The 26,325-nt window shown below is 46.3% G+C and overlaps 1 protein-coding gene across 7 annotated transcripts in view; it reads right to left on the reverse strand.

Moving 5' to 3' along the window:
• Positions 1–303: 303 nt before the first annotated feature.
• Positions 304–26,325, reverse strand: part of CUX2 (cut like homeobox 2) — a 269,659-nt gene continuing 243,637 nt past the window's right edge. For all 7 annotated transcript variants that reach the window (XM_053401252.1, XM_053401250.1, XM_053401251.1 and 4 more), the window contains 5 exons: positions 24,192–24,351; positions 8,747–9,016; positions 6,013–6,201; positions 3,990–4,263; positions 304–2,104 (listed from right to left, as the gene is read on the reverse strand). In XM_053401252.1, coding sequence (XP_053257227.1) covers positions 1,333–2,104; positions 3,990–4,263; positions 6,013–6,201; positions 8,747–9,016; positions 24,192–24,351 — 1,665 coding nt within the window. In that variant the 3' untranslated portion in view covers positions 304–1,332. The remainder of the gene's footprint in view (positions 2,105–3,989; positions 4,264–6,012; positions 6,202–8,746; positions 9,017–24,191; positions 24,352–26,325) is intronic.

The following is a 26,325-nucleotide window of genomic DNA, read 5'->3' on the forward strand; positions in this document are numbered from 1 at the left end:
TGGGGTGGGGTGGGAAACAAACTGAGCGTGAACCAACATTTCCTCTATATTTCCATACTCTTGTAGGCAAGAACCTCAGCTGGTTGCTCCCTTCCAGAAACGAAACACTGAGCTAAGCAAAAAGGCAGTGATTTTCACACACCCCAAAAATGTAAACCTTTGTATGGGGTGTCCTGGTTATTGAAGTCTGTCCTTGCCAAAAACCAAACGCACCACAATATTTTTCAAGCTGCCAAACACACCTTTCTGAAACAAAAGATGCTACTTTCTAAAATAGTGGGCAGGAGGAAGAGCATGGCTGCCGTTTGTTTGTTTGTTTGCTGCTGCTGCTTCGTTAATGACGTTTCTGGCCGTCTTCCTTGGTTTTGGTTTCTGGCCGGTCACTTGCTAGAGGAATGCACCCCGACTAAGGAGTCAGTTCTCAAACCATGCTACATCTTGTTCAGGAAGGCTATTGCAAACATTATCTCTACAACATATACAACGGCACGCAACACTTCCCGCCCCCATGTTACAAAAAAAAAAAAAAGAAGAAAGGAAAAAGGAAAACAACCGAACAGGTTCCAAAACATACCACCAGAACTAAGTAACAGACTCAGGATGGCATCGTGGATTCCAAATTTAGAGTCTTCGTGGACTATAAGACAAGTCCCTGGAAAATGTCGCACTAACGCTATGTCTTACAGACAGGTGGGGGGAGGAAAAAGAACCCACTCCCCCCCCTCGGTGATCAAGCTTAGCAAAATTTTGGTCAGTCTCATAGTGCTTCTTGATGGCTTTGATCAATGAGTCTGGGTTATATCTTTAAATTATTTTTAATCTCATCCAGTGGCAAACTACAAGACTTTTCAGTGGACATTTAATGACACAACTGATACAGTTTATAGCTATCTTTTAATATCAAAGCAGCTTGAGCTGTTAATAAATTCCAAAGTTTCCTTTTATTAAAATATCTAAAAGAGGTCTATAAATATTATTTTAATATGTTTTTTTCCTTCTAAAAGTGTTCCCAAGTGGGTTTTTGTTTTTGTTTTTTCGTTTTCGCATTTAAAACAAACAAGGTCAATTTTATCTTCCCGTCAGGAGCTAAGAAAAGGAGCTACAGCGTAGCTGTTTAACCACTCTTGTTCAACAAAATGGAGCTGGTTTATCTCTCTTCCTTAGTAGTCGAGGAAATTAATAAAATAGATATATGTATATTATATATATAGCTAGATAGATCTATTTCTGTACACACTCCGCTACGACTCCCTGCTTCACCAGCTTGTTCAACAGCATCTAAAACCTGGACAACAAAATACGGGTAGTTTATTTCTTTTTGACTCGGCCTCCTCAAAATTCCCACTCCAGGGTTTCATCTCGGTTGGCCGCTCTCTCCAGCCGGTGGATGATGCTGTTGAGGTTGGCCATCTTCTCGTGCCGCCGCTGGATGTTTGTGTTCAGTTTGGCATTCGGGGGCGTCGAGCCCGTATCCGTGGCGGGACTTGAACTCGGCGCTTTGGCAGCCACGGCGCTCAGTGGCAACGGGGAGATGGGGGCGGACGAGGACGGGACGGGAGAGACGGACACCATGAGGCCAGGCGAGGAGGCTGCGGACGGGGAGTTCAGAGAGACCTCCAAGCTGCACCGGGAGGACTCGGAAGCCGATTTAAAGCTAATGGGGTCTGGGTGAGGCTTCTCGCTGCTGTCTGACTCCAGGGGGTTATGCAAAGAGGGGTAATCGGGAGCCCCAGGGACGTGTGTTTTGTTATGTGGGGCGCTGCCCCATGTCACATTGTGAGCCTCGGTTGGGCTCCCCGTATATGCTGCCTCCACCGGCTCTTCTTTGAGGCTGGACCTGGAAAGAGGCTCCATTTCCCCATCCAGGCTGCAGGAGTCCCTGTGGTTTGCACAGTCCTCCACCTGCTCCTCCTTGATCTGGACCAGGGACTCGCTTTCCCCTTGGCACTCGGCGTCTCTGAAGGTGGGCTTCCTGTCCTCCTCTTCGGAGTCAGGGCTCTGGGGCGGAGGGTCCTTGAGGGAGTTCCTGGCTGGTGTCGTGCTCTGCTCCGGGTCTGTGTCTTCCTGCGCTCCTTCCACCAGCATCTCACGGCGCATCCGGGACCTGCCAGGGAAAAGGCCAGGGAGTCAGGGCGGCTAACAGCAGAAGACCTTGAGAACTTAGCGAGGAAGAGTGAGAGCCAGAATGGTCTGTAGGGTGGAGCACCATGCAGTAAGGCTAAGAAGGTTTTAGGGTTCAAGGCCCACTTTTGCCGCTGACTCATTCTGTGGGCATGGGCAGGGGTGGACTTTGGGCTTTCAAATTTCAGCGGCACCCTGTGTGACATCACACCCACACCTCTCACCTTCCATTGTCATTGTTTCAGTGCCCCTGGTGGTGCCCTCTCAGCTGGGTGCCCAGTGCCGGCAAACCATTTGCACTCCCCTAAATTCACCTCTGGCATGGGCCACTCTTACTATTCTCAGTCAAAATGCCTTACCTTAATGATACAGGGCCTCCTCGGTAGTGGCACCCACCCTGTGGGATGCCCTCCCATCAGATGTCAAGGAGATAAGTAACTATACAACCTTGGGAATACATCTGAAGGCAGCCCTGTACAGGGAAGCTTTTTAATGTTTAATTATGTTTTTGTATATGCTGGAAGCCGCCCAGAGTGACTGGGGCAACCCAGTCAGATGGGCAGGGTACAAATAATAAAAGTATTCTTATTATTCTTATTACAGGAATCACAGTGGCTTCACTCCCTGGGAGTGTCGTAAGGACAAAGACTGCAAAGCCTTTGAAAATGCACAAGAACCATCAATGCACCAAGCAGCCCACACCGCCTAAGCAGTTTCCGTGATCAGATCCTGACTGCATTAGAGATGAGTGGACAATACGGAAGTGCGCTGCGGTGCCTCATTCCTTTCACTGCCCAGAGGTGGAGCTCATCTTCAAATGAACACTGCTGTAATGGATCACCTGGGTGGGGAATCTTTTTATCAATCTGAGGGCTGCAATTCTTGGGGAGGAAATCTTCCTGAGGCCACATGCCAGTGGGGGGTGGGGGCCAGAGACAAAATTAGGCAGGCCAATGGGTGTGACTCTTTTACATGTCACAATTGGAGCTTTTTTGCATGCGCACCTCGCTCTTTCCTGTCACGGCTAAAAATTGGCCACTGTTTCTTTAACAGTCAGCATGAGTCAGTGGCCTACAATGACTCATGCAACCTTTCACCAAATTCTACCTGCATATATAGAGTGGTCAATGTTAGTGTTGGGTTGTGGGTTGGTTGGATGGTAGAAAGCTGGTTGCGTTTGGTGTGTGTAAAAAGCTGTCGGTCGTGGCTGGAGAAGAAGACTTTTTAAGAATAAAAGCAGCAATCCTCTGACCATTAGGTCCAGTCGTGGCCGACTCTGGGGTTGTGGCGCTCATCTCGCTTTACTGGGCGAGGGAGCCGGCATACAGCTTCCGGGTCATGTGGCCAGCATGACTAAGCCGCTTCTGGCGAACCAGAGCAGCGCACGGAAACACCGTTTACCTTCCCGCCGGAGCGGTACCTATTTACCTATTTATCTACTTGCACTTTGACGTGCTTTTGAACTGCTAGGTTGGCAGGAGCTGGGACCGAACAATGGGAGCTCACCCCGTCGCGGGGATTTGAACCACTGACCTTCTGATCAGCAAGCCCTAGGCTCTGTGGTTTAACCAACAGCGCCACCCGCGTCCCTAAAGCAGCAATACTCTGCAAGAATACTCTTTCTCAAAGACTCTTTTGTGCCAACTAAGGTCTGAGGACTAGGCAAAGGAGTAAAAAGGAGTTCAGAACCTTTTCTTTTTCAAACACTGTGACACCTCCCACCAACCACGCAACTAGGACACATTCCAGCCAGGGCTGTGTGCTGCCCTTCGGCCTGCAGGCCCCCACCCCTGGCCTTAAAGCAGCCCTGGCAGAGACCTTAATATGGAAAGGAAGGGGTTGGAAGCTCATCTGGCCCGATTCTTCACCTGTAGTTATGGAACCAGTTGATCACTGTGTTGGTCTTGAGGTTAAGCTGGAAAGACAACAGCTCGATAGTCTGTTGGGAAGGGTATGGCTCCAGCTGATAAGCCTTCTTCAGGGCCTCTTTCTCCTCGGGAGCCAAGACCACCCTTGGCTTCTTGATCTGCAGAAGGCTGAGGTCTTGAGATTGGAGGCTGGGGCTGGGGCACTCCGAGCGCGTGTTGGGGGACTCGCTGTCTGAGCCGGCACTGATCAGTCCATAGCGACGCTTCAGGTAGGCTAGAGGGAAGGGAGGAAGGATCCTTAAAAGGCATTCTTATGGTCCTGATTTAAACATCAGGCTATAAGAAGAGGTTGATGGATTAGGCCAATGGCACATCTAGTCCAGCACTCAGTTACCTCAGTGGCCAACCACATGCCTGTGTGAAGCCCCCACGCAGGACCTGAGCACAACAGATATTTCCCCCTCTCCTGCGGTCTCCCGCCAATTGGCTTCACCAGAGCCAGGCACTTTCTGCTTCTGAAACAGTGGGGATGATCCAGAATTCAACCTCTTGCACAAGAAAGACACTGAGCAGAAGACTCAAAAGAACGCTTTAGGGGTGCAACTGATCTTTGTAATTCAGGAACAGAAAGTTCTGGATGTGTGCCCTAAATAAAGCAACGGTTTCTCAAAAGTTATCTACATATACAGCCATACCTCATGTTATGTTTGCTTCAGTACCGGAAAGGGTTACTTCTGGGTTTTGCCGCTCGCGCATGCGCAGACGTGCAAAATGACATCATGCGCATGCGCATGCGCAGAAGTGGCGAATCGCGACCCACGCACGCGCAGACGTGGGTTGCATTCTGCTCATGTTGTGAACGGGCCACCGGAATGGATCCTGTTCGCAACCAGAGGTACCACTGTATATAAAATAATACATGGGTGACTGAGTGCAGATTGAAGCCAGTCTTAAAATCGAGGCACAAGGTTGTCAAGGATGGGCCATTTGCAACAGGAAGTCAGGCAGCACCCTAGAGGGGAGGAATATAGGCACCCTTGAGCTTAGAAGGGAGCTAACTGGCAAATTAGGTCTTTGAAAAAACTCCATTTACCCCTGCAAAAAACAGACACCACTGGCTTTTGTGGAAAGATGTTCCAGATATGCAGTGTCTCTCCCCACCCCGCCCCCAGATAGAAACAGAAGGAAAGGATTCACTCATCCTTATTGCATATCACAGAATCTTATAATTGCAGGGTTGGAAGGGACCCGTCAGGGTCATCTAGTCGAACCCCCTGCAATGCAGGAATCACAGCTAAAGATTCCCTGATAGATGGCCACGCAACCTGTCAGGGGTCTGCTTTCAAGGGAGGGGGGAGAGACAGGAACGTACAGACAGCCTCCTCCTCTGCTGAGCAGCTCCACGTCGTCAGAGTCTGGGAGGGGGAGCTTTCAGGAGACACGGAGGACGAGAGAAAGGGGGGGGGGCGAGGCAAAGGCTCAGTCAGCTGAGAGGAGCCAAAACACCACTCCCAGGGAAGTGGATGTACCTCTTCCGTGGCATAGCTTTGGCCGGGGAATTTCACGTAAGGATAAAAGGAGGAGAGGGGTTTTCCCCGGATTTTTATGCTGGAGGGCAAACAGGAAGAAGGCACTTCCGGAATCTGCTAGTGATTAAGGCAGACATGGTTTTGGGATTTCTGCACTGCACATAAGTTTTGCACTCCATAAATCCTGTAAAGATAGGCTGTTATCTTCGCGAGCAACCACACTCCCACCTCACACAACCTCTGTTTAAAAACCTCCAATGAAGGAGTTAAACACGTCCAATGAAGGAGGCATTACCCATTCAAAGGGGAGGCATGCTGGGGGCAGGAACTTTTATCTCAGACCTGGTCCCTTGTAGCTTTACAGCATCCCTGGAGAAGGTGTGGTCCCCACAAGGGGAAAACATGCCATCTCCCCAGATGTCACACAGCTGCTGCCTGCGACACCAGCCCAGGAAGGCAAGCGGTTCCTGCAGGGGCACCCTCCCCTGCCTCACCTTTCTTCTCCAACTTCTTCATGTCCCGGAGCTTGTCGACATTGTGCGGGTCGTTCAGCCAGAGCTGCATGCGGACAAACGGCTCCCTTCCTTTAAGGCTCAGCTTGTGCCATGGCTTGGGCCTGGAAAGGAGGTCAGAGACGGACCCCTGAGTCAAGCCCAGGATGCTCTCTCCAAAAAGCCGCTGACCTAGCAGGAGAGAGAGAGAAATTGGAAGTTCAGACTGGGGTGTGCCGCTGAGGAGAAACTTAACTGCAGCACTGGCCGTTTCCAGCAAAGAGGTAACGTAAGTGAATAGCACCTTCGAGGGACTGTTTTGATGCTGCTGTTATCTCAGAAGCAACAGAAGTCCTTGCAGCTAGGGGAACTGTTTGTGGGTGACCCAAAGGGCTAAGATCCAGGTCTTTTGTGCTGGGACCAACTCTCATTTTACTCTGGATTTATGTATTTAAGCCTTGTTGTTGTTTTAAAAATATTGAATTCATTCGGAGTCTGCCAAATTGTTAACTTTTGTCATGTTTGGATTTACTGACATGCTCTGTATTTTGTATATTTTTATTCCCAGTGCTCTGTATCTTGATGTTTTGAAAGTTTGCTGTGAGCTGCTTTGTGCACACATCACGAGGGAGGTGTTCATTTCTCTAGAAAAATAGCACTCAGGGCCAGATTTAGGTTTGATGAGGCCCTAAGCTACTGAAGGTAATGGGGCCTTTTATATGTCCAGCTGTTCTTTGTCAACAACAAATTGTCACTGTATTTTTTGCATTGAATATATGCTATATGGTAATTTATGGACCAGACCATGCAGAATGTAAAGGTAAAAAGGTAAAGGGACCCCTAACCATTAGGTCCAGTCGTGGCCGACTCTGGGGTTGCGGCGCTCATCTCGCTTTATTGGCCAAGGGAGCCGGCATACAGCTTCTGGGTCATGTGTCCAGCATGACTAAGCCGCTTATGGCGAACCAGAGCAGGGCACGGAAACGCCGTTTACCTTCCCACCGGAGCGGTACCTATTTATCTGTTTGTACTTTTACGTGCTTTCGAACTGCTAGGTTGGCAGGAGCTTGGACCGAGCAACAGGAGCTAGCCCCGTTGCAGGGATTTGAACCACTGACCTTCTGATCAGCAAGTCCTAGGCTCTGTGGTTTAACCCACAGCGCCACCTGTGTCCTAGGCAGAATGTAGGCACCCTATATATAGAAATGAGCAAACCAGGTATATTTTAGGGAGCAGGCTAGCAGGCGGGGCCCATTACTTACATCATAGGAGCCTACACAACACAAAACACTGTTGATATATGTAGGTTTTATTTTATTTGTTTTTTATCTTATATTTTGGAAATATACATCCAGTTTTTTTTCCTTTAAATTTTTTTGGGGGCCCCAAGAGAGTGTTTAGCTTATACGTAAAACTGGCACTGGTAGAACTATGTGTTTTGCTCTGTGAACTGCCATTCTAGGATTAATAATGTGCTTTTATTAGCACTATCAAATGCAAACCAAGTGAAAATGTGAAAATGGGTCCCATCTTGAAGCTTAGGAGCCAGAGCTGGGGTCTCAGGTCTGAACCCGCTGAAGACCACTGATCTATGTAAATTAGAAAGCTGTGCATGCTTTCACACTTTTAAACTTCCTGTTCATAAGGTCTAGAAACTTGCTTTCTAAAAAACAAAACAAAAAACCCCAACCCAAAAGCTGACACTCTGCTTCTGCAGAATCACGGGATACACTGAACTCCTGATCTGGGTCCTTAGGGTGAAGGGCAGTTCATTAATAAATAAATATGCGACTGCCATAAGACAGGAATACGTTACACCAATGCAAATATTATTTAGTTGGCTCAGTGGAGGTGCTGCAGGCCCAGAAACAAGCTAGTGGAAACCCCAACACACACACCAACCAGTTGGTAGCTCTTCCTCGCCGCACTGCCTTCGATTTACCTCCGCGGCACTAAAATGTGCTGAGGAAAAGCCACCATCGGGGGGCAAATCGTGACTACTGCTTTTCCAGCTGCACTGGCTCCCGGTGGAGTACAGGGTCAGATTTAAGGTGCTGGTTTTGACCTTTAAAGCCTAGGACCCTCGAACCTACGGGACCGCCTCTCCCGGTATGCCCCACGGAGGACCTTAAGGTCCATATATAGCAACACCCTAGAGGTCCTGGGCCCTAAGGAAGTCAGATTAGCCTCAACCAGAGCCAGGGCCTTTTCAACACTGGCTCCGGCCTGGTGGAACGCTCTGCCTCATGAGACCAGGGCCCTGCAGGATCTGATTTCTTTCCGCAGGGCCTGTAAGACAGAGTTGTTCCACCTTTGGCTCAGAATCAGTTTGATTCCTTCCCCCTCTTTCTTTTTCCTTTCTCCTCCTGTGATGAGATTGCTCCCTAATTGTTTTACTATTGTATCTTAATCTTTTAAATTGTATTTTAATCAACTTGTTTTTATTATTGGTTGTTAGCCGCCCTGAGCCCGGTTTTGGCTGGGGAGGGCGGGGTATAAATAAAAATTTTTTATTTTTATTATTATTATTATTATTATTATTATTATTATTATTATTATTAAATGTGCACTGGTTCAAAACAGTGTTTCCTGACCAGGGAAACCTTGGGGTTGTAGTTTGTTTGCCCTAGATCAATGGCGAAAACCTCTTCATGGCCTCTGTCCATGTAACAAGCTGAACTGTGGCCCCAGAGTACGTCGCCCCCCCGCCGGCGGCTGCCCCCCTGAGCACCCCTACCGAGGTTGTTATCCGTTAAGACCTCCTTGACCTTCTTGGTGATGGAGTAAGTGTCCAGCTCCGGCGACATGGCCACAATCTCCTGGATGCCGACGGACGCCTGGCTGCTGGGGCAGATCTTCCCGCTGAGCGAGGAACCGGATCTGCTCTGCGGCTGCTGGTTTTCTTTGCTGCTTTCCAGGGCAAGGCTCAGTGGCTCAGGGGGGCTCTTCTCTTGCTCCGAGGGGCTGGGTGGTGGGGAAGGGGAAGAGCGAGCCTCCCCAGGACTGGCTGCGAACAACAAAAAAGAACATTGTGACTATGCGGAGGGGGGTTCGGGAATCATGGACCCGCTGAAATTCAGAAAGGAACGGAACAACAACCTGCTGGTCCTGTTCTCACTGGCCAACCGGATGCCTGTGGGAAGCCAGGGAGCAAAACACAAGAGCCATCGATAGCCCTTTCTCCTTGAATCTTGTCTAACCGTCTTTTAAAGCCATCCAAGTTGGTGGCCATCATTGCATCCTGGGGAAACATGTTCCAGAGTTCGACGATGTGCTATGTGAAGAAGTCCAGTCTTCAATACAGTGGTACCTCGGGTTAAGTACTTACCGTATTTTTCGCTCTATAAGACGCACCAGACCATAAGACGCATCTAGTTTTTGGAGGAGGAAAACAAGAAAAAAAAAATTCTGAATCTCAGAAGCCAGAACAGCAAGAGGGATCGCTGCGCAGCGAAAGCAGCAATCCCTCTTGCTGTTCTGGCTTCTGGGATAGCTGCACAGCCTGCATTCGCTCCATAAGACGCACACACTTTCCCCCTTACTTTTTAGGAGGGAAAAAGTGAGTCTTACAGAGCAAAAAATACGGTAATTTGTTCTGGATGTCCGTTCTTAACCTGAAACTGTTCTTAACCTGAAGCACCACTTTAGCTAATGGGGCCTCCTGCTGCCGCCGCGCCGCCGGAGCCCGATTTCTGTTCTTATCCCGAAGCAAAGTTCTTAACCTGAAGCACTATTTCTGGCTTAGTGGAGTATGTAACCTAAAGCGTATGTAACCTGAAGCGTATGTAACCCGAGGTACCACTGTATAAATAAATAATACCACACATGTACATAGTCACAATCAGGCCGTCCTGAAGGAGGCATTTTAAGTGGGAAGGCTGATGCCAGGAAACTTCCTTCTTTTTTAAACAAAGAAAACAAATAAATAAGAAAAGAGAAGAACGTAGCCTCTTTTTAAAAAATAATAATAAATCACTAAAACCGTCCTGTTATTTCTCTTTCTTATTTATTGTTATGAAAGATACCTAGCTAGTTGACTAAGAAGGCATGCAAACTTCTCATATTCCCCATAACACATGTGTGCTTGTATATAGAATGGGGGAGAGATAGAGAACGGGCACAGGGCTTTGAAAAATAGGGTGCCACACATCTTTCCGCACACTCCCTGTTTTTATGCATCTGCCTCTCCCGCCGCAACCTCCATAATTAGTATGTTCAACAAGATACGGCTGTTGCGCCTCCCCTTCAAATGCCTCTTTGAAAAGAATGTTTTCAGAAGTTGACAGAGGAGAGATGGAGAGACAGACTGGCAGCTCAACGAAGCGTATTTTTATTCTGTTTTGTAATGTGTCTAGAACTGAGGAGGAGATGAGTCTTTAATGCTCATTTGACACATGCAAAAGTAATCGAGGAAAAGTGGTAGCACCCTATGGCATGATGTTTCTCCCTCTGCCTCTTCCCATTGTTTTTTTTATGGTATATACACAGCGGGTGGCGCTGTGGGTAAAAGCCTCAGCGCCTAGGACTTGCCGATCGAAAGGTCGGCGGTTCGAATCCCCGCGGCGGGGTGCGCTCCCGTTGTTCGGTCCCAGCGCCTGCCAACCTAGCAGTTCGAAAGCACTCCCGGGTGCAAGTAGATAAATAGGGACCGCTTACTAGCGGGAAGGTAAACGGCGTTTCCGTGTGCGGCTCTGGCTCGCCAGAGCAGCTTCGTCACGCTGGCCACGTGACCCGGAAGTGTCTGCGGACAGCGCTGGCCCCTGGCCTCTTGAGTGAGATGGGCGCACAACCCTAGAGTCTGTCAAGACTGGCCCGTACGGGCAGGGGTACCTTTACCTTTACCTTATATACAAAATACCCCTCTACAGCTAGATGTGTGTGCAGTGCAGTAACAGTGATTTTATATATAAGAGAAAGAGTTTATATGATTTGTGAAGCAGCTTACAAAACAGGGGAATGTATTGAAGCATTTAGGGAACTACCCGGCACTTGTACTACAAGGGAAGTTTATTTTTTTTCCACATTAGGAGAACAATGATTTCTACTTGATCCTCTGGCTGCCCTTTTTGTAAATAACTTTTTCAACAGCGACAGTCTACAAAACACAGCAAAAGAGAAGAGCAAAACAGACTGGGAAAGGGGTTGGGGAACCATACAAAACAAGACAGGGCTTGTCCACACATTCCCAGCATGCAAGTAAGGTTTGGGGACTTTCTCGTTTGGGGCAAAGGTGAGTTAGAAGTGACCTGGTGGAATTTTATAAAACTGTGCATGGCATAGAGAAAGTGAGTTGAGCGAATTTTCTCTCCTTCTCTCACAGCACTAGATTTGGTGGACATCCAACGAAACTGAATGTTGGAAGATTTAGCATTACCGTATTTTTCGCTCTATAGGACGCACCCGACCATAGGACGCACCTTGTTTTAGAGGGGGAGAACAAGAAAAAAAAATTCTCCCCCTCTCTGCTCAGCGCCCCTTCAGCGAAGCGGCAGGAGAAACAAAGCCCCTTCCATTTCTCCTCCCGCTTTGCTGAAGGGGCGCTGCGCAGCTCTCCCTCTCGGCTGAAGCCAGGAGAGTCTTGCTCTCCCGGCTTCAGCAAAAGGAACCCGAAGCCTCTGGAGCGCAGCGGGTGCGCACCGACCCCTCTCGCTCTCCAGGCTTCAGCGAAAGCAACATGAAGCCTCCGGAGCACGGAGGGAGCGCTCCCTCTGCGCTTCGGAGACTTTGTGTTGCTATCACTGAAACCAAGGAGCCTGCATTCACTCCATAGGCTGCACACACATTTCTCCTTAATTTTTGGAGGGGAAAAAGTGTGTCTTATAGAGCCAAAAATTCTGTATTATTATTGTCACTACTATTTATATACCACCCTTCATCTGAAGATCACAAGGCAGTTTACAGGATTAAAAATACAAAATGAAAACAGGAAATATATAACATGATAACATTACCGCTCACCTGTCAGAGTGGTGGGCGGGGATTTCGACCCGGCGCAGGCTTCCTGAGCCTCTGAGACATCTCCCCCTCGCTGCCTAGCCATTGCTCTGCCCCCTTTCTGGCTGGCCAATTGGCGGCTGGCTGGGGCAGTCTCCCCCACAACACCTGTATGCCCTGCACATCCTCAGACCCAAGCTGGGGCTGAGAGGGATGCTGTCCAGTGCCTAAGCCAAGGTTTCCTACATCTGAAATTAATAAAGTTGTGGCCTAATTTAATCCTCTACATCGCTGTGTCATGTCTCCTTGTTTATGGAGTTGGCTCCCGGGTCGGGGGGTTAGCGCATGGGCTCGCAAAAACCAATATCCCCACCCATAAACAGATTTAAAGTCCACAGATGGTTTAATCAGCCAAAGGCCTAATTATAGAGGAACATTTAAGACTGATTAACGGAATTGCACCGTACCATTCAATCAAATTATTCTCAAGGCAGCTTACAAGCAGAGGAAACAAACAAAAATTATCCAAAACACTGAGGATTCAGGTAAAGGTAAAGGGACCCCTGACCATTAGGTCCAGTTGCGGATGTCTCTAGGGTTGCGGCGCTCATCTCGCTTTATTGGCCGAGGGAGCCGGCGTACAGCTTCCGGGTCATGTGGCCAGCATGACTAAGCCACTTCTGGTGAACCAGAGCAGCGCATGGAAACGCCATTTACCTTCCCGCCGGAGTGGTATCTATTTATCTACTTGCACTTTGATGTGCTTTCGAACTGCTAGGTTGGCAGGAGCAGGGACCGAGCAACGGGAGCTCACCCCGTCCCGGGGATTCGAACCGCCGACCTTCTGATCGGCAAGTCCTAGGCTCTGTGGTTTAACCCACAGCGCCACCCGCGTCCTGAGGATTCAGGTACACACCAGCAAATTCATTTTGTGCAATTCAAGTGGCTTTAGCGCAATAAACCCACTCCTCCTCCCTCCTCCTGTCTGACTGTAATGGTTCTAGGGGTTGCTCGTGCGTAAACCGGCGCCACACCTGGCTGGGTTGCCTGAGTGAACCTTTTCTGTCTGGACAGCCACTCGCCCGTGGCTGTCTCAATCGCTGGCAGAATCCGTCAGTGGGCGTTTCTTGAACTTCTTCCAGCAAAGAAGTTCTTTGACGCCTAGTCTCCGCCTACTCTCCCTGTGCGGAAGCCTTCTGCGCAAGGAGGGTGTGGGCAGTGGAGGACCCTTACTCTCCCCGCTGGTCCCCGGCAAGGAGTCATGGGACCGCCTCGCCGATTCCCCCATCTGCCCCCCTTCTCCACTGGTGCTATGCTGATTCCCTTCCCCAGAAGATGTGCTGCCTCTCCCCACCCCGGGGCGCTCTCTGGAGTCCCTCTGGAGCCGGCTCTCTCCCTCCGGCCCTGATGGCACTTCCCTGACACTGACTTTTTTTTCTGCAGTAAGAAAAGTGACAGGGAAATGCACTGGAAGACGTGGGATAACAAATGTCACATAACTTCTCCACAAACAAATCAGTATGTCTCAGTCTCAGTCAGTTTTATTGCACATAGCCAAAGGCTGCCGCAATGTACACAGAATTATTTGACAATTAAAAGAAAATATACTGAATTGGTAAAAAAAGACTTAAAACATTTATATTATTAAAACATTACGTACTCTAAACAAAGCTATAAAAGTACCCCAATGTACAAATAAAAACATTAAACAATAAAATTCATAAGCTAAAATCATCACATGGTCACGAATGTTAAAAACAATATCAATTAATACAGTGTGCAATTTATACTCAGAGTTTGGTGACAAAGATAGAGCATAGCCTGAGGTAGATAGATAGGATCAAATAAATTCATCTCCTTTACAGTTAATGGCTACCTTGGCTATATAATTTGCTCTAATTTTCCTAGCAGCAGTTGCAAAAAGTGCTACCCGCCAGGTCACATACTTATCTGTGTCTGCAAGGAGATATAACATCATATCAAGGGGGTTCTGGCCAGGGGACCCTGTCATTATAGGTACCAAAAATCTTTTTCTTGCATCATTATATAACGGACAGTGCAAGATATAATGCATAAGGTCCTCTACTTCAGAACATCCCCTAATGCAAACACGTTCGTTTTTTGGTATGCCTCTATGTCTCCCATCTCTATAAGCAGAGCTTATTGTATTTAGTCGTAGCCCTGTAAAAGCTTTTCGAAGCTGTGCAAAAGTCAATTCATTAAAATAAGATATGTGTTCATTGACCTCTCTAAGTTTAAAATACAATGGGGCGCATGTGAATGTGCACATAGAGTTTAGATCGTTTTTAGTTGCCACTGCCCTTATGGTTCGTTTAAAAATATTTTTCTGTGAATATAAGGGGAGTTCTTTAATCTCAGTCACTGAGAGATCATATTTGCCCATCAGTTGGGCAGCATGATGTACCCAGTTTTTAAGGGGTAATCCATTTGAGAGCTCAATCAGGCATTTTTTTGGTAGCCTAGTGTTATCCATCTGTTGAACTCTAAACCAGTAACAGAGAATTCTTTTATCTATTTGGCTCTCTATGCTCAACATGCGAGTTTCCAACCTGACCATGGCAGATTGCACGTCTTTGGGTAAACCTAAAAGAACTCTTAAAAAATAATTCTGTGGGGGTTCCAGACCGGAGACCTTTGAGGTACCCCAAACCTCTGCACCATATAAAATCTGGGCCATTGTTTTTGCTTTATACACAGATAGAGCCGGGCTGACCAGATTTCCACCTTTACATGCAGCAAATTTCAGAATGGCTTTTGCTGATTTAAAGGCTTGCAATTTAATATTGGATATTCCAAGATGTATTGGTGTATTCCAAGATGCCGTTTCTGAATAAATCAATCCCAGATATTTAAACGTATTTACTTGGTTTATGATGTGTTCATCCAGGTCCCAAACATGCTTTTTAGAACGCTTCCCAAATACAATGACCTGCGTCTTATCATAGTTTATAGATAAAGCATTCCTCATGCAATATGAACTTAATTTTGCAAGCAGCCGTCTCAGGCGCACCTGGGTTCTAGATACCAGTACTAGGTCATCAGCATACATTAAAACTGAGAGTTTTTGGTCGAGAATTGTGACAGGGGAAAACTGTGGGCCCTCCAGTTCTTTAACCATGTCATTAATATAAAAATTGAACAGGAAAGGTGCCAAAATGCATCCCTGTTTGACTCCAGTAGTGGTCTTAATTCTAGTGGTGAGATGGCCAGCCAGATCCACCTTTACTTGTATTGATGTGTCAGTATATAATGTTTTGATGAGAAATAATAGACGGAGGTCTATATTTGTCTTTTCCAATTTTTGCCACAATGCGTGTCTTGGGACCGTATCAAAAGCTGACTTTAGATCGATAAAAGCAACATATAGTTTTTGCTTCAAATTATGGATGTATTTACATAGCAGAAAGTTCAGCACAAAGCACTGGTCCAATGTGGATTTCCCTCTTTGGAAACCTGCCTGGACTTCAGATATCACCTTATTTGTTTCTGCCCATTCTTCTAGTCTCCCAAGAAGGAGTCTGGCATATAGTTTGGAGGCTACATCTAACAAACTAATGGGTCTATAATTGGCAGGGTTTTTCTTATCACCCTTTTTATATATTGGGGCAATTATACTCAACTTCCACCCTTCAGGTATACGACCTGAGCTGTTAATGTATGAAAACAATTTTGCAAATATGGGTGACCAGAAATCAGGTCTAATCTTATAGATCTCCATTGGGATCATGTCTTCTCCTGGAGCTTTATTAGCTAGTTGGCTTGCGATGAGCCTCTTAATCTGATTGGGCGTGACGTCTGGCCATTCTGGCAGTTCTGATAACTGAGTATAGTAAACTAGTGGGGGTAGGTCAGGACAGGGGCCATATATTTCTGTAAAATATGTCACCCAATCCTTTCCTTGGACAGATGCTTCTAACGAGTAGCCCAGCCCATTTGTGCCTTGGGCAACCAGATACCAAAATTTCCGTGAGTCCTTCTGAAGTGCTGCATCTCCCAATTCTTTCCACTGTTGTTCATAATATATTTGTTTCTTGCTTTTAAGTAATAATTTATAGTTGTTTCGTAACTGGGCTACCTCAGCTTGTAGGGCAAGATTGTGCTTATCCTGTTTTAACTTCAATTTTCTAAGTACCCTAGCTAGGGATTTTTTGCTATTCTGACATTCCTTATCAAACCAAGTCTGTCTCTTAAACTTTTTGTTTTTTATCACACTAGCTGTGGTCATCAGTGGGCGCATTCGGTTGATTATGTTCTCATAAAGTCCAATTACGTTTCCTGTTTCTAACAACATTTCCCCCTTTAATAAAGCAAATTCATAGGAATCCAGGATCTGAATCATTTTTTCTTGGACCTGTGCATTCCATTTTAGCCTTCTATTTCCAAGTATCAGATATTCTGTTTCATCCAATAATTTAGGAAAGGCAGGAGAAAAGAATAATGTCAGAGATAACTCAAGTGGAAAGTGGTCACTTTCAGCTCTGGGAATTATCCTGAAGGTATCTCGGTTAACTGGCACATTATTAGATGTTAGGATATAATCTATGGTGCTAGTAAATCCTTTGGGGGAGATAAAAGTAAAATAACCCTCTTGATCCCCTTGACTGTGCCCGTTGCATAACAAAAGGTTATGCTTTATTATAAGTTCACAAAGATGTTTCCCAGCGCGATTAGAGGTGGTGTCCATTGCTGCCCTCTGACAGATTTCAGGTTCGTCCTCCAAGTTTAGACCAGAAAATATTGTATTTTGTGGGGAAACAAGGCCGATCCGGGCATTAAAGTCACCTCCCAAGATAAACCGAGGGTTAGGTGACAGAGAGTCTATGCTTTCGAGTAGTTGGTCAAGTTTATCCCAATATGATCTCAGTTCCCCACAAGACTTTACTGGAGGTATATACACACATATGCAATAAGTATTTCTCAGGAGACTATCAGAAAGGGACAACACTAAAAAATTAGGGGTGGTCAACGAGGGACACTGTTGAATTGATACATTAAGAGAGGTTGACACCAGCACTGCCAGCCCCCCTCTAGGCCTTCCATACTTTACTGTTTTAAGAGCTGGTTGAGTGTAACTTGTAAAACCCTGTAGTTCAACCATAGTGCCCTCTTTTGCCCGGGTTTCTTGAAGAAAGATGATATCATGTGTTTGTAGATAAGAACAGAAATCACTGTCTTGGATCTTGTTCGTCCACCCTGTTACATTCCATGAGAGAAGTTTAATTGTTTTACAGTGATTTACTCTTAGCCAATTGTTGGCCAATGTGCTCTCGGAGTTTACCGGTTTTTGAGGCAACAGGTTATTGCTAATGCTAGTGGAATAATCCAGATGTTTGATTATTTCAGTCGTTGTACATAAAGTGCTCACATTTCTAATCACTGGGCCTTTTCTTTGCAAATTGTTTGCCAATGGGGCTTTCTTGGGTGTATTTCCTGACTCCTCCTCTTCTAAATATCTCATCTTTGTCCAATGCTCCGGTGGTTCTATAGTTATCATTCTGTTGTGGCCATTGGGTCTATTATCAGCCTCCGGTTCTTTAATCTCTTTCAATGTCTGGCTCATAATATCAAGCCTCTTGATAACTGTTTGTTGCTCTTCCTGAGGGAGATTCCTAAAGGAGCTGAGAAAATCCTCTTCCAAAGGATTTACAGAGTGCTCAGATTCCTGAAGATGATTGTCTAGAGGAATCGGCTGTTCCTTTTGGCTCACCTGGTTATTTTGATGTTGGGCATGATCCTGCGGATTCAACTCAGGCATGTCTGTTTCCTCCCCACCAGCCAAGTTTTTTTGTGATGTCATTACTTCCATTGGGGATCCAGGCTTTGGTTTTGCGAGCCCCTCTGAAACAGCAGTCCTCATCTTACATAAGGGTGCAACAATAGAATTGCGAAATACCCGGGTTGGAAAAAACTCCTCTGCTTGACAATCTGAATTTCAGCTTGTGAATTAGTGAGGGCAGTCTAGTAGAGGAAAAAGTTAACATAATTTTTTGGCTTTGATTTGTGGTACTCAAGAGTTCAGTCCTAACGAGGTCAATCTCTGTAAGTCCAATGCCAAGTAAATCTGATAAATGTCGTTTGGAACGCCGGACACCTTTCCAGCTAGGAGTTTGATCTGGCCTTCCACAAATTGTCATGCAGATCTTTTTTGGTTGGAAGATTAAATAAGAAGAGTTTGTTTTAAGAGCCTCTGCACGTTCCATGTTGAGCTTAGGGGTCTGCTCTTGTTGCCGCCAATTTCCTTTGGTACTATGGTGTTCTGTTGATGCCTGCTTGTTATTAACTGATAAACTGTGAACCTCTTTGGATAACTGGGTTATTCGAGAGGCAATACCTCTAATTTGCTGGAAGATATGCTCAACCGTTCTTGCAATTAGAGTTAATTGGGTGCTCTCCCTACTTGTTATTCCTTCCTCTCTGAGGAGCACAGGATCGGCTTGCCGCATTGCTGGATCCAGTTCCACGCTCTCACCTTGAATACTCTCCCCACACTCACAATCATCTTCAAGAGGAGAAAACCGGTTTTTTGTTGGAACTGTAAAAGCAGATTTGTTTAAAAAGTCCTCTATTTTAGATTGTTTGGGAACCGGTGAGAGAGCTACATCCTCTGGATCCCTGTGGCGTTTACTAGCAGGCATAGCGTCACCGTGGGGAGTAAACAAGGAGAGGTTTCCCCAACCAGAAAAGAGAGAAAAGAATAGAAAGTGCTCAGTTTGTTCAATTTAAGAGCTTCTCTGTGTGGAGACTGCCAGGAGTTTCAGGGACAAAGTATAGAAGGGAGTTGGCGGCTAATAGCTAGCAGCTGGCGGCCTGCCCAGGATGCTTCACAGAACTTGCCCAGGATGTTTCTCGTAGCATAGACGAGAAGGTGCTGTTAGACTCTCAGTAAGTTAAAAAGTAGAGAAGTAAAAAAGGAAAAATTACTTCCCTGGGTGGCAGTCAATGCTAATTACATTCCTGTTCTCTGCGGAGCTCCGAAGCCTGCTTGCTAAGCCGTCGCCATCTTGGACCCACCTCCAGCTCGCCAGCAAATCAGTATGAAAGCTCAGTAAACGCTGGGTGTCATACGACCTCCCCTGAAAACCTTGAGCAAGCAAATCAGGAAGAATGCTCAACGAGCAGACCCTCTGGAAGTGGTGAAACTGGAAAACAGGGGAGCACGCAGACACACATCCCTTAGTCCTCTGGCTGATACATGGGGCCAAAGTGTGCTTCCCTTCAGCCCTCCAGTTCCAGAACCAGTTCCAGTGGGAGCCAAGAATACTTTATTGTGGTGGATCCATCTCTGGCTGATGAATGGGGCAGGCTGGTCTCCCCCTTGAAGTGATGTTCTTCCCAGGAGGCAACAGCCTCCCAGGGGTTCCCTGGCTTAAGCCCTTCTCTTCTGCAGTCCCAGGGTAACTGGGACTAAAATTTAAAGTTTACCATTATTGTATGGTTTTGTTTCTTAAGCACCTTTCATATTTTTTTAGGCGTATTTCAAAACTGCCATTGGCTCCCAGTACGTTTCCGAGCACAATTCAAAGTGTTGGTGCTGACCTTTAAAGCCCTAAACGGCCTTGGTCCTGTATACCTGAAGGAGCGTCTCCACCCCCATCATTCTGCCCGGACACTGAGGTCCAGCACCGAGGGCCTTCTGGCGGTTCCCTCATTGTGAGAAGCAAAGCTACAGGGAACCAGGCAGAGGGCCTTCTCGGTAGTGGCGCCCGCCCTGTGGAATGCCCTTCCAGCAGATGTCAAAGAGATAAACAACTACCTGATATTCAGAAGGCATCTCAAGGCAGCCCTGTTCAGGGAAGTTTTTAACGTGTGATATTTTACTGTATTTTTGGTTTTTATGGATGCCTCCCAGAGTGGCTGGGGAGGCCCAGCCAGATGGGCGGGGTATAAATAATAAATTATTATTATTATTATTATTATTATTATTATTATTATATTTACGGAAAATTATTTTGGCCACAGTGTTCTGTAAAAGCATTATACCTTTCCCCCCACAACTATAAAAAGGAGATAAAGACCCCACTGGAGAGACAGCAGCCATGCAGATGTATTGACCAAACAAAGAACAGCAGAAAATAATTACCGTATTCTTCGCTCTATAGGACGCACCTTGTTTTAGAGGGGGAGAACAAGAAAAAAATATTCTCCCCCTCTCTGCTCAGCGCCCCTTCAGCGAAGCGCCAGGAGAAACAAAGCCCCTTCCATTTCTCCTCCCGCTTTGCTGAAGGGGCGCTGTGCAGCTCTCCCTCTCTGCTGAAGCCAGGAGTGTCTTGCTCTCCTGGTTTCAGCAAAAGGAACCTGAAGCCTCTGGAGGGCGGCTATCCCTGAAGCCTGGAGAGCGAGAGGGGTCAGTGCGCACGACCCCTCTCGCTCTCCAGGCTTCGGCGAAAGCAACGCAAAGCCTCCGGAGAGTGGAGGGAGCGCTCCCTCTGCGCTTCGGAGGCTTCGCGTTGCTATTGCTGAAGCCAAGGAGCCTGCATTCGCTCCATAGGACACACACACACATTTCCCCTTAATTTTTGGAGGGGAAAAAGTGCGTCCTATAGAGTGAAAAATACGGTATGCTACAAGGTACTAAGAGGAAGTGGTTTGCAGGGAAGGGTTTTTTTTTAGCACACATGCTAATTTGTTCCCATCTTCACCACACTTCCTGATTTTTTAATTTTTATACTCCTAATTCAACAGCTCAAAGGATTGGCAGAAAACCCATAAAATTCAGCCTTGCCTTTAACAACTTGTTTGGTAGTCATAGGCAAGCAGGAATTGCATGCAGGTGAGTAAGCAGACTGGCAGAGGAACTACTGGCCACTCCCTTCCTCTTCTGCCAGCCCACCTAGTTTTAGTGGTATCTATGGAGGAAGGAACAATCTCTTTCCTGGTAGAAGGGAATTTCTTTAAGAGCAGCCCACTAAAAGGCCAGTGGCCAGCATTTCCATGCTAGCTGCAGAGAAGGGGCTTGGCCAACAGGGAAATTCAGGCCACCATCAACTTAGTAGGTGTTGCAAAAAAAAGGAAAAAAAAGAAAAAGCTGCAGGCTAGTAACTTTTGCAGGCTTATTTGCAAGGCTGCCATATAAGAATAGTATATGTAGAGCGTGCATTTTAAAGAAAGAACCAGCAATTTCAGGTTGCTGAAGCGAGTGCAAACTGGTTAAATACAGAGTTCATTTCTCAGAAAATGAATGTTGAGGCTGAAAGACCCCAGTTCGGATCTCCGCTCGGCCATCAAACTCACTTGTTGGCCTTTGCCGTCTCCCCAATCAGTGATATAGGGATAATAACCTGATTTAACAGTATAGGTAAAGGGTAAAGGGACCCCTGACCATTAGGTCCAGTCGTGACCGACTCTGGGGTTGCGGCGCTCATCTCGCTTTATTGGCCGAGGGAGCCGGCGTACAGCTTCCGGGCCATGTGGCCAGCATGACTAAGCCGCTTCTGGCGAACCACAGCAGCGCATGGAGACGCCGTTTACCTATTTATCTACTTGCACTTTGACATGCTTTTGAACTGCTTGGTTGGCAGGAGCTGGGACTGAGCAACAGGAGCTCACCCCGTCGTGGGGATTCGAACCGCCAACCTTCTGATCAGCAAGTCCTAGGCTCTGTGGTTTAACCCACAGCACCACCCGCGTCCCATTTAACAGTATAGGATTACTGTAATTAACCATTGGAGGAATCACTGCCATAAGGATTACCGAGATATAGTACATGGACACTGTTAATGAACCATACAAACGTTAAGCTGACAAACAAAACTAAAAGACCAGTTTTCATTTCCCTCGGGATCTTACCCGGCACCTGCATGCCTCAGAATGTGAGGAGACAAGATATTGAAACAGGGTGACTGCGCAAGGAGGGTGCTGTCGGGACAGCCTGGGGGCCTGAGCCCCTGGCCTTCTCCGGTTCTCCAGGCAGGCTTCCCCCACCCCCCGCATTTGGAAATAATATATCTCAAAGCCTCAGGGAAAGAAACAGAAATTTGATATCAAAGTAGCTTCTAAGTGCTGTGCAGAGTAAGCTGGTAGATCGCAGCATCTTGAAGGTGGAAACGCCACATCCCTGATTGCAACCTTTTGTGGAATAAATAATAATAATTGTTATGTACTGAAGTTCTCACCCTGGGCCAGCAGGGGGATACTGTAGATAGTTATGCAAATGAAGGATCGAAAGTGACGTTCAGTGATTGGATAGTTTTAGAAAATTGTTACAGTTACGTTGTACTGGAGCTCTATATAAGCAGGCTGACTGAACCCTTCAGTTCAGTTCTGTTCTGGCCTGTGAATAAACAAGAGCTGTTTGAAGAATCGCTGTGTCGTTTGATATGTTCACCTACAACTTAATAATAATAATAATAATAATAATAATAATAATAATAATAATTTTTATTTATACCCCGCCCTCCCCAGCCAAAGCCGGGCTCAGGGCGGCTAACAGGCAATAATAAAAACAAGTAGAAAAATCTACTAACAGGGAGTTGCCTAACAAGAAAAAGGTTACCTGCCACGTGAGATTTTTATCTGGAAAAACCAAACCGGATTCTTTGGTGGCAGTTTGGTGGGACTTTGTTCCGTATGCCAATGACAATCACCTAAATCAGTTCCTCGTGGGATTTCTGGAAGCTCATAAGACTTCTTTACTGGACTTTCTGACTCCCTCCTTCACATTTTCAACCCTCTCATTCCTATTCAGTGTTATATATATTTTCCAGATGAGTCAGTAGCCTGAGACAGATGTACTTAATCCTCTGACCTCTGCCTGTCTGTTCCTCTTGTCTTATTTTGTAACGGTTTTCCTCTTTCATACTGGATTGCAATAGTGGAAAACAATGCTTATTGAGAAATGGGGTTTGAATAAAAATCATCTGATGGTGTTTCCTGCTTGGCAGGGGGTTGGACTCGATGGCCCTTGTGGTCTCTTCCAACTCTATGATTCTATGATTCTATGATCTTAAAGATTATTGTAGTAGTATAACGTCTGTGGCAGCCTTCGAATAACTTCTGCGATACAATGGATATGTGTAGGAAACTACAATTTTCTTGATAATTAGCAACAATAACTGAGATAAACAGTGCATTAAGTAAATGAGCATTCAAAGAAATATGGAGTTGACGGGAAGTTGTCGGAACGTTAAGAAGATGATGACAATGTGTAACAAATTTTTATGGTTTTGTGTTATCTATGAATAATTTTGTTTTTGATTCTATTTTACTTTCTTTTAAGTTCAATAAAGCATTTTAAAAAGAAAGGAAAAAAGGAAAACCTTAATAAAAATTGTTACCAAAAAAGAAAAAGAGTGGCATTTCCACCTTCGCTCTGACGTGATACATTTGCATTCAATGATCTCGAACAGCCGTTGCTTTTCCTGAGGTTTTGAAGAGATATACATGTGTGTGTATTCTATGCTTTTAGCTGTTCTTATTTTTGTCCGTAAGTGTCCTTGAGTCAGGGAAAGCGGCGTCCTTTAAATAAACTTACAGTGGTACCTTGGGTTACATACGCTTCAGGTTACAGACTCCGCTAACCCAGAAATAGTGCTTCAGGTTAAGAACTTTGCTTCAGGATGAGAACAGAAATCGTGCTCCGGCAGCGCGGCAGCAGCAGGAAGCCCCATTAGCTAAAGTGGTGCTTCAGGTTAAGAACAGTTTCAGGTTAAGAACGGACCTCCGGAACGAATTAAGTACTTAACCCGAGGTACCACTGTATAAAGAAGGCTGATCGCCGAAGAATTGATGCTTTTGAATTATGGTGCTGGAGAAGACTCTTGAGAGTCCCATGGACTGCAAGAAGATCAAATGCATCCATTCTTAAGGAAATCAGCCCTGAGTGCTCACTGGAAGGACAGATCGTGAAGCTGAGGCTCCAGTACTTTGGCCACCTCATGAGAAAAGAAGACTCCCTGTAGAAGACACTGATGCTGGGAAAGATGGAGGGCACAAGGAGAAGGGGACGACAGAGGACGAGATGGTTGGATAGTGTTTTTGAGGTTACCAGCATGAGTGTGACCAAACTGTGGGAGGCAGTGGAGGACAGAGGTGCCTGGTGTGCTCTGGTCCATGGGGTCACGAAGAGTCGGACACGACTAAACGACTAAACAACAACAACAAACACTGTATAACAACGAGAAGAGGAATAGACTATTTCCAGTGGGGGCTTGGCCTGCCTGGAGATCTGACCGCCAGGCCTTGACCCGAGGAAGAGGCTGCCCCATGCTGGAGGGCCAGCAGGGACCTACCGTGTGGCGGGTTGGCCTGCTGGCTCATGCCTTGGCCCAGCTGGTCCGTGAGCCACAGCTGCATCCGGATGAAGGGCTCCCGGCCTTTCTGGGTCAGCTTGCTCCAGGGCTTGGGCCTAGACAGCATGTCGCTCACGCTCCCTTGAGACAGACCCAGCACCTGAAACAAGACAGGAGATGAGAAGAAGAAGAGTTTGGATTTGATATCCCACTTTATCACTACCTGAAGGAGTCTCAAAGCGGCTAACATTCTCCTTTCCCTTCCTCCCCCACAACAAACACTCCGGGAGGAGGAGGATGGATGAGGCCTTGGCCCATGTCCAAGCCCCGCCATTAAAAACCACCACTAAAAAGTAAAGTAAAGGTACCCCTGCCCGTACGGGCCAGTCTTGACAGACTCTAGGGTTGTGCGCTCATCTCACTCCAGAGGCCGGGAGCCAGCGCTGTCCGCAGACACTTCCGGGTCACGTGGCTAGCGTGACGAAGCTGCTCTGGCGAGCCAGCACCAGCGCAGCACACGGAAACGCCGTTTACCTTCCCGCTATAAAGCGGTACCTATTTATCTACTTGCACTTAAGGGTGCTTTCGAACTGCTAGGTGGGCAGGAGCTGGGACCAAACGACGGGAGCTCACCCTGCCGCGGGGATTCGAACCGCTGACCATAGGATCGGCAAGTCCTAGGCACTGAGGTTTTACCCACAGCACCACTACAGAACAACAAACCCCTGTGTTGCAAACTTAACACAACATACAACACAAGCAACACGAAGACCAGTATACTAGATAGCACTGTAGCTCTTATTGCATAATATACACTTGTAAATTCTCTAACATATTTGGAAACAAATGAACACGCGTCTGTCAATCTTTGAAAATCCATAGAAGTATAAGTCTATGGTTGAAACTTTTTAGGCGTTCATGGTGCCGAAGTAGTAAGTGAGTAACAATGTGAATATCCTCATGACCACTGCTCCTTGTGCATTTTTCTAATCTATGGGTTGTGATGAAGAAGATTCCAGCGAAACAGTCAGATTATCCGGGATCACTGTCCTACGTTGTTATTCACTTACTACTTCAGCACCATGTACGCCTAAAAAGTTTTACCACTTAGCCCACAGGATAGCATCTATTACTTTGTTTCTAATAATAATAATAATATGTAGTGTCATGAAAAAATGGCAAAAAAGTTTCAAAACATAGAGAACTGAAATGCATAAATATAAATTAATTGTAATGGAAGCTTTTTCTGTGATTTATATACTGTATTTGAGGCCCCTAGAACCATAAGAAATGCAAAAAATTCACTGTTAATAACTCATTCTCGAATTGCCTAACTTAAAAATCAAATTGCCCCCCTGTGGAACATGTGCCCCATGTTGGGAACCACAGGGCTAGAGTAAGGCCACAAATAAAAATAAAAAAGGGCTCAGCTCAAACACTGAGGGAATAGAGAGATAATGTCATTATGACTCTGGAGAAGGCCACCGAATTCTTTAAAAAAAAAAAGTTTATAAGGGAAGGTGGCTCTGCTAAAACTCTGAGGGAATTTGAGGCTGGTGGTACAGAGGAGACTGTATCAAAGGTCATTTGTGAGGGAAAGAGCGCTCAGTTGCAACCTGGGGAACTCATGGAGACAGGGGATGGGCTAAGGCAGGTCTACACATCAAAGTAGAAGGGAAACAGCAAACTGACATGGTAATCATGCTGTTCTTATGATTTCATTTTGATTTCCTGTTCATTCGTAACAGGCACTTCCTCCCTCTTACGCAGGGCATATGCAGAACAAACTTAAATCACTTCTCTTGTTTAGGCTTACATCAAAGAACCTTGGGCACTAAAGGGGCTTATATCTCTCTGTTTAAAATACTTCTACTCCCTTTACAGGACTACAATTTCCAAATTTTGCAGGGTGGATTTAATTCAAATCAGCTTATGGATCGCTTCCCACAGAAGAAGTCTGCAAGAAGTGGCTGCAAGAAGACCATAATAAAAATAATAACCCGTATAAACAAAACAAATATAAAATCCTGCTATGGGAAGCAGCTCTCCAAGTGCCAGACTACATGCTGTCTGTCTGGCATCGCCTACACTTGTTTTTCCACCCACAAAAATTGCCCAGCTGCATGAGATAACC

This window comes from Podarcis raffonei, chromosome 8 (assembly GCF_027172205.1).
Source record: "Podarcis raffonei isolate rPodRaf1 chromosome 8, rPodRaf1.pri, whole genome shotgun sequence".
NCBI classification, from domain to species: domain Eukaryota; kingdom Metazoa; phylum Chordata; class Lepidosauria; order Squamata; family Lacertidae; genus Podarcis; species Podarcis raffonei.